The sequence below is a fragment of the Hylobates moloch genome, unplaced genomic scaffold (genome assembly GCF_009828535.3).
Source record: "Hylobates moloch isolate HMO894 unplaced genomic scaffold, HMol_V3 SCAFFOLD_16, whole genome shotgun sequence".
NCBI lineage: Eukaryota > Metazoa > Chordata > Mammalia > Primates > Hylobatidae > Hylobates > Hylobates moloch.
The window spans coordinates 5,461,617-5,470,399 of NW_026652291.1; the positions used below are offsets into that span (position 1 = coordinate 5,461,617).

Genomic DNA, 8,783 nt, shown 5'->3' on the forward strand with positions numbered 1-8,783 from the left:
TGTGTGTGTGTGTGTCTGTGGGTCCCACCTTGGGCAGGTGTGTGTCTGTGTGTGGTCATGCCTTGGGGCAGGTGTGTGTGTGCATGTATATGTGGTCCTGCCTTGGGGCAGGTGTGTGTGTCTGTGTCTGTGTGTGGTCCCGCCTTGGAGCAAGTGTGTGTGTGTGTCTATCTGTGTGCGGTTTCATCTTGGGGCAGGTGTGTGTGTGTGTGTGTGTGTGTGCATGCGCATGTGTGTGGTCTCGTCTTGGAGCAGGTGTGAGTGTGTCTGTATGTGGTCTCGTCTGGGGGCAGGTGTGTGTGTGGTCCTGCCTTGGGACAAGTGTATGTGTTTGTGTGTATCCCCTGATGTTCACACCCTGACCGCCAGGCGGTATGCCCATTCCTGGACGGCCAGTGACCCCACACAGCTTGGATTGGGCCCTGGGGTACAGAATTCAGCCCTGCGGGGGATGAAGCAGTTTTGAGAGAAATGAAGTAACCCATTTAGCCATCCACTCCTGTGCGCTTACACCTGGCGTCTGGGGGCTCACTCCTTCACACCCTTTTGTGGGTGGGGCCGGCCTTGGGTCCTGGCAGGGAGCTGCAGCTGGAGTGAGACTTGACTGCCGGTCTAGGTTCTGCCTGACTCTCTGGTTACTCTGGGCAAGTCACTTCCATTCTCTGGGCTTCAGATGCCTCATGGGGACAACGTAAGAAAAGCCCTGAGGGTGAGTGGGTGAGACAGGTGGGGAGCAAAGCCAACACCACCTTCAAACTGGGAAACTGAGGCTTGGAGCAGGAACTTGCCCAAGGTTGCAAGGCATTCATTTCTCAGTCTTAGGAAAAGGCCAGAGGAGAAGAGGTCTTGGGAGAAGTCCCTATGCCATTTGGTGAGAGCGGTAGATGGGGGCAGAAGCTGGCTTTCCTGACTCCTAGTGCAGGGCTGGACATGAGTGTAGCCACAGAGAGCTGCAGCTTGACTCCCTATCTGACAAAGCTGAGTGAGGAAGGCCCGGGCCAGGCCCTACCTCCCTCGACACAGAAGAGGCAGAGGACCCATCGCTGAGAGGGCAGACCTGGGTTCAAGTCCTGATTCTGCCATTTCAGGGCAATGTGACCTTGGGAGACTGCTCCATGGGGACCCACCATGAGTCTGTAATCTCAGGACAACAGCCTTGGCCCTTCCTCTTCCCCCCTGTGCTAACACTTTAGAAGCTCCATGGGGTGAGGGGGTTCATTCCTATGGTCCCTAGCCCCATCCCATGGAAGTGACTGCCCCACCCCAGGCTGAATCCCTCATGCCTGGACTGTTTCCTGCTACACTGGGGAAGGGGAAGTGAGGCGACAAGGGAGCAGCACTTGGGCCCTGCTGGGTCACCCTGAGAGCCGTCCCGCTGGAGGTCAGCAGCACTCTCTGTAGAATGCCAGATTCCCCCAGTCATTCCTGGTCTTGGTGTCTGGGACCAGCAGCTGCGCATCGGCCCCCTCTTTCTTCCTGGTCTGGCCTGCACCCTGCACGCTCCCGCAGTGTATGCCTCTAGGAGTCCTGGCCCTGGCTGCTGGTGCATCCTCACCCGCTGAAGGCACCCCTGGCCACCCAGCCTGATTGGGAGATGACCAGCCTGGCCCCTGAGGGTGCTGGGTTACCTTCTCTGGATGTCCATCTCATCAGGAGAGGGGCCATTCTGCACCTGACGCTGGCTGGATGGGCCTGTGGGCAGAGAAGCACAGAAATAGAGTGGTTAGAGGAAGAAAGGCCCCAACAGACCCACCTGGAATGCTCTCTATCTCTGCCCACCTCCTGGCTGCAAGAGAGACATCCTTAAGGATCTTTTTAAATGTTGGCCTCACTCACACCTGTGCACCACTCACTCCATCTCCCTTTCTCAATCACCCTCTCTCTCTCTCTCTCTCTGTCTCATGGCTCTTCATTCTGAACCAATATATGAGACCCAAACTTTCACATGGTTAAAAATTATCCCTTTCAGTTACTGACCCTGCTCGCCTTCTCTCTCAAACTATCTTCTCGCTGCTTCGACCTTCCTGCTGGCCACCATCCCCTCAACCCTTTAACACTGAATCTGGCCTCTTTACATCCCACCAGGATGTTCTAATTAAAATCACCAGGGAACTGGGAATTGCCAAACCTACCAAATCCACTTGATTCCACTTTCTGAGCAAACGACTGACACTGACAGCTGGCGGATGTCTCGGTCAGAGTTAAAACCTGGGTGTGTCTGAGCTGAGGCCCATGCGTCTAGACCTGGGGTGACCCCTGCTGTCTGCAAAGGGTGTCTGGAGCTGTGGGTGGGAAGGAGCCAGGCCCTGCCCTTGCTCCCCTTGTTCTGGACTGGTGCGGAACTTTCTGGCCACACCCTGCCCTGGACTCTGAAGGAGGGACCCCGGCATAGGCGAAGTCTGCTGTGCAGACCTCCTGTTCAGAGAAGGCTGGAGCCGGGGCCTGTGCAGGGCTTCCCGTGCTGTGCCACAGTTAAGCTTCTGACCCCACCTAAGAAAGAGCTGACTGTTCCTTCTCTGCCAGCTCAGGTGTCACTAGGGAACTGCAGAGCGTCGCAGTGACTGGGGGAGGGACTCTGGGCAGGCTGCTCTCATACCTCCCTGACGAGATGGGGAAGTGGCTTTGTTTCTGCCCCGGGATGGGGTGACAGCAATATTCAAGCTACAACTGCATCGATGATGTGGGGACACCCCTGTTCCTTCCTACTTCATAGAGGATCAAGGTCTTAGTGGTTCTTCCCTCCTTGTTCTCAAGAAACAGAAGGAATGAATACGTCAATATTACCAAAGCAATGTCCAGGCACTTTTCTTAGTTTAATTTAATGTTAAATTTAACTCTAATTCTCACAACCCTATTAAGAAGGCTCCCATAAGGACTTGTAACAGCTGGGAAGCCAGGCCCAGAAAAGCTAAATGGCTTGGCACAGGCTTTGGGCTCTGGCGTGGACAACTGGACATCTGCCTTGTTCTAAGACCGGGTCTCAACGGCTGAGTTCACTCCTGGATCTGGATTTCATCCTTCTGGGGGCTGAGTCCCTGTCCCAGCGACCCTGTCTAGCATTTGGTCTGAGGGTTGGCCCTGCCCTAGGATGGAGGCCTTTCCACGCTTGGGCTCCACCAGCTGCCGCAAGATCCTTCTGTGTCTGTGGTCTGGCCTTGCCCAGGTCACTGTAACTGTTTTCCACCCTTGTCAGGACCCCGATGGCAGCCAGCTGCCCATGCACAGGACTGTGTGGTTGTGTGCTTTGGATTCCCCATTTTGCCTGCTGGGCTGACGTCCTCCCAACATCCTCCCAACCTGTTTCTCCAGAGGTTGGGGAAGTCCAATAGGAGCCCTGGCCCTTCCAGGGGGCTCTGGCCCCTGCACGTAAGACCTAATTAAAAATTGGCTGGAGTTTTAGACACGACAGAGCAGGAAAGGGTAACACTTGATTGCACTGATTACATAAGGCTTGCCATTCTTCTTAAACTAAGAAAATGTTCAATTGTTTTGAGCCATCATGGCCCTGAACATCATAAAGTACAATCCCTTTGTTTTCCGCGTGGGAGCTAAGGCCCAGCAAGGCACAGGGGTCTGTCCAATGTCACCCAGGGTAACTGTGACAGACCTGAGGTTCCCATCGCCTCCTTACTCCTGGCCTCCTCTGCCCCCTGGCACAGCTTCCCCGTGGCAGTCGGGGGGAGGGACAGGGAAGAAGGTCGTTGCTGCAGACTGCTGGTGGCCCTTGGGACACTCCAAGCAGCAGCCCCTCGGCAGGTGCTTCTTCAGTGGGAGGAGTAGCTAAGGAAGGCTCTTGGCCGCTGGTAATCAGACTGCCTCGTGTCTAGTGGTAAGGCACTACACATGACTTCCCTGCGTGATGCAGGCGGAAGCCAAGGCGGAGGATGTGGCACCTGTCCTGTGCTGCAGATGAGCACCTTGGAGCCACCTCTCGCCGCCCAAGCTGAGCTTGGATCCCACAGGAGTCAGGGTGATGGGGATGGTGGGGGTCCCAGCTCTTCCCTCTCTGCCTCCCACGGCTCGTTAGATAACGCAGTCTTATTGGTGCTGTGTCAGCTGCCCCACAGAATGCCCTGCTTCTCTGCCGCCACCTGGCAGCCTCAGCGTCTCTCTCTTGGACCCTCACCTCCTCTCTCTCTGACAGTGCGGCCTAAGTGATGTCTGGGAAACACGGACATGACCTGCACAGGGTTGCGTCCAGGCTCCATCGAATAAGATTCAAGGCTTTCAGGCTAGGCCCCAGCCCACCTGTGGCTGCGCCTCCCCGACAGCCCTCCATAGCCGACCTCCTGCACCTGGACACTGGGCCCGGCCCCACCATGCTTCCCGTCTGTGTTTTGTGCGCTACTCAACCCATGTGGGTCACCTTTTCCTGCCATCTCCACCAAGCAAGGCTTCCAGGCCCAGCTCAGTGGTCACCTATTCCATGAAGCCCTCCCCAGGTCCTCATGCTCCTTCTCACCAACCGGTGCCCATGCGCCTCTCTTAAAAACTCACAGCTTTCTCACCCATATTCCAGTAATTTGGGAGCTGCCTCCTCTTCTGTACTAGACCCTGGGCTTCTTGCGGGCAGAGAGCACGTCTCACTCTGCACTCCACGCTCACAGCCTGGCTCGCATCAAACACTTGTTATATTCTAGTGAACTAAGTCGGGAAGGGGAGAGGGGGCTCAAGCTCACTCACCCTGGGGGAAAAGTTCAGGTGAAGGAGTCATGCTGAACTGACTTGAGTGAAAAGAAAAATCTAGGAGGTGAGCCACAGAGATATAGGGCTTAGAAGGGGTCCCCCAAGTTCGTGCTTGTCCAGAGAGGATGCAGCAGTGTAACGATGCCCTGCCAGCACCAGGTACCCTCTGCTGACCAGAGGCCTTAGGGACAAACTAAAGCCACAGGGCTGCTGACCCAGCCTTTGTCGCAGGGCTGTGAGTTTCAGATGCCTTTCTGCTAGAGGACCCTGTGGCTCTGCACACAGTGGCAGAGCACGGAGTCACCTTCTGTGGCCATGAGGTGCCCTCCTTTGTACAGTAAATGTATGGCAATGATGGTCTGCGGATCACATCTTGTTTTGTTCCCATGAGGTACTAAACTGGACAGGCAGTGGGCACGAGAGGACCTGGCCTGAGTTCTGCCTCACATCTGCCTAGCCATGCACCCGGCACCCCTAGGCAAGCTACTGTGCCCTCATCTATAAAATGGGAGTCCTAATACACTAATGCTAATAGTGGTACCTCACCAAGCTGCTGTGAGGAATAAACAAACTCTAGGAGTAAAAAGCATATGGTAAGCCATAAAGTGCTGGAAATATTTGTTTGCATTACTGTTGAAAGCACACTGTTGATCTTTCTGCTGAGTCGGACAGGAACCTGCCTGTGCGCTGGCTTAAGTGGCCCTCTGCCCCCGCGGCCTTGCTGATGTGGTCCCCTCAGCGGAGCGCCTTCTTCTCCACAGGCTGCGTGCACTCACTGCCCAGCTGGTTCCACCACAGCCCCCTGAAGTACACAGGATGAGTGGTGGTGGTTCTCAGGGGTGAGGGGACTTGCCCAAAGCCACAGGGTTTGTGACGCTGGCCCCAGCGTCCCAAGCTTGTTGAGTCTGGGAGCTGATCTTGCCAAGGCGGGGGCTTGGCCCATTCATCTGGGACTCCAACTAAGAAAACTCTCACTCTCTTCTCACTCAGACAAATTTTGTCAAGTCAAAATTAAGAGGATGAGATAGGAAACAAGCATGAGAAGAAATTCAAAAATTAAAAAATGAAAAATAAAAGAACCCATCACGCCACAGACAAATGAAAAAGAGAAAGGGAAATTTCAGGTCCAACATCAAACAAGAGCAGGTGGCTGGGCATTCCTGGTGTCATGTGGGTCCAGCCCTTGGCGGCAGGGCTCACCACTGGTAGCAGGCCCGGCCATAGGTTCCCTGGCTGACCTCTTCTCTGAACACAAAGAGCTGCAGGAGGACAGAGGCTGAGACCCAGCCAAGGCTCAAGTCCAGGCTGGCCTGCTCCAGGGCCTGCTGGACCGTGATGATTCTTGGGAAGGAGCTGACTTCTTGCTGTCTTGGAGGCCCACTTCCCAGCTTCGAGTCTAAGTTCCATCAAACACCCACTCCTCCCAAACACGGTGCTGAGTCAGAGGAGCCCTTTTACTCTTAGGAGCCATGAGGTGGGGAGAAACACACAAGAGGGGAGGGAAGGCTGGGCCAGACTCAGCCATGAGCCCTCCTGAAAGGGAGGGGTGGTGAGGTGGGGTGAGGAGGCCAGCCACAGGGGACAGGAGCTGACAGACTCGGGGCAGAGTCTATATGACTGATGGGGAGTGGGGCCAGGAGGTCCGAGTCCCTTCTCACTGGGGAGAGTGAGCACTGGAAGAGGAGGGCTCCCGTCTGGTGGCATCTCTACCTGGGACACACTGCAGGCATTTGGCGGTCACTCCCCTTTGTTGCTATTCTGCAAGCAGGGACATGAAGAATTGCCATGTGCCCTTCACAGGCTGCTCCGAGGAGGAGATGAGCTTATACCTGGTCCTTGTATTGTACCTTTTCAAAAGGCTTTTATAGCATCTGTCTCTGACATAAGGATTTGACAAAGGATTCCAAAGCAAGGTACTGCCATCTTCAAGAAAGCTGTCCTGGTGCAGTGGAAAGGGGTAGGAAGAGCACAGAAGAGAGGAAATATCTGGGCGCACATTATGGGCTTCAAGGAGAGTGAGCCAGATGCAGGTGACACTCCTCCCCTCCTACTTCCTCATAGCCTGGCTGAGGTGCTGAGACTCAGGTGGGTCACAGGACAGAACCAGGTCAGGCGTGGCCCAGGTGTAGGAGAGCACCTGCTCATGGGACTCTGAATGTGAGTCCCTGAGTTCACCAGGATACATGACATATGCTTGCACATACCAGGAAGGGCAGGAGGAAGAGCGTGGCCAACAGAACAGCCTGACTTTAACTCCACGGACATAACTGTTTTGCTCACCTCTGTATTCCCAGTACTTACCATAGTTTTTGACCTATAGTCAATGCAATACATATTTGTTAAGTACGTGGATGACTGGCCCCTGGCAAACTGAGCATCTCTAGCCACTGGGCGAGCCTAGAGCGAGTCAAACAGTCTTAGAGAAAATAGCAGAAGTCTAATGGCTCATAAGCTCCCAGAGCGGGAAACTGGCTGAGCCGAGGACTGGGCCTCACGAGCTATCAGTGAGTGAGATACCATAGGCCACCAGTGGCAGTGGCACTTAGAAAATACAATGAGATGGGGTAAGGAGAGAACTCAAGTTTATTGAGTGTCTATTACACTATGTACTAGATCCTGTGCCAGAGACTCAGACGCCACCTCGTTTAGCCTCCCTCATCCTAGGAATCCTGCTGTGAGCTCCACTTTACCCGTAAGAAAGCTGAAGAGTTGGAGAACTGAAGTAGCATCTTTGTGGCCTCCGAACAGTCAACAGTTAAGCCAGGCTTCAACCCCAAAACAGAGGACTCTAAAGCCCTCCACAGAGTCACCAAGACTGCAGGGGGATAGGACACATGGAAGAAGAAGGGTCAAGCGGGGCACAGAGACAGAGAGAGCAAGAAGGGGAGCCCAGCCCCGGCGCGAGTGTGAGAAACTGCAGCTCGGAGCCCCCTGGCAGAGCCCCTTCTTGGGCAGGAGTGTGGCACACTGCCAGCACCCAATGGCCTTGCTGCCTCAACGTCCATACACGTGGCACCAGGAGAGGTATCCCAGGAGCTGGACAGGTTCTCAGGGCTGTACAGAGAGCCTTAGGAGCCACCTGGTCTGACCTCGAGTGCGAGGCCCTGGCAAAGTCTTCTTCCCAAAGGGTGAAATCTGTCTTGCCAGGACTGCCCCCAGTGGTCTGTCAGGACCACAAAGGCCGTCTCTCTGTGCTGGCTTGGCGGCCCTAGGGCACTCCCCTCCAGGCCTCCCTTGGTCCCCGTCCTGTCTTCCAGTCCCTTCCTGCCTTGGCTGTGCTCTTCTGGACGGTTCTGGATTGTACGAATCCCCTTCAGAGTGAACTGTGCTGGAGCTCTGCCAGTAAGTTAGGTGTGTGGGGGTCCCTCTCCTCTCTGGGCTTCCATTTTCTATAAAGTGAGAAGGGTGGAACCAAGGATCATCAGCTCTAAATTTCTACAACTCTAAAGGACACAGGAGGAAATACACTAAAATGTTAACAGTGGCTATCTCGGGATTGTGGGCTTATATTCCTCTTTTTGAATTTCCAAATCATGCACTACCTCTAAACAAAGAAATGTCTAAGAGTCCCTATGGAGGAGAATCCCTGCTCTGCAATCCATCCCCGCGAGGTGTGGCGGGTGCAGGGTAGGCAGGGAGTGGTGTGTCTCCTGTCTGAGGTAGTGCATTAATTTATACAGCCAAAGGCAGGCAGAGAAGACGAGGCACTACTGACCCCTCCTCCTGAAGAAGGCCTTCCTCTTGCCCAGCCCTGAACATTTATGAGGCTCTGGGACACCAGCCCCCAGCTCCTCTGGGATGGAAGAGATGGGCTCAGTTTCCAGTTAGTCTCTATGGGAAGTCTCCCTGGGGCTCCTGAAAAGATAGAACCTGAGATGCCAGGAGTGCCAGAGACAAAGGATCCAGCACTTGCTCAGTGATGCTTGATGGAATTTCTGGCCAACAAATGACAGCCACCTGGTCTGAGGTGGGCAGAGTCCCAAGTCCTTCTAAGGCCTCTCCCTGCTCTGCCATCTTTCTGGCTGGCTCCTTTCCCTCTTTCCAGAGGGTCCCCTCATTTCACAGTGAGATTGGGCCATCCCCAGCACACCTTTCCC

The 8,783-nt window shown here is 54.7% G+C and overlaps 1 protein-coding gene across 4 annotated transcripts in view; it reads right to left on the reverse strand.

Annotated features, from left to right (window-relative positions):
* Positions 1-8,783, reverse strand: part of EVL (Enah/Vasp-like) — a 172,445-nt gene that overhangs the window by 19,028 nt on the left and 144,634 nt on the right. For all 4 annotated transcript variants that reach the window (XM_032134984.2, XM_032134985.2, XM_032134982.2 and 1 more), the window contains exon 4: positions 1,629-1,692. In XM_032134984.2, the coding sequence (XP_031990875.1) occupies positions 1,629-1,692 (64 nt within the window). The remainder of the gene's footprint in view (positions 1-1,628; positions 1,693-8,783) is intronic.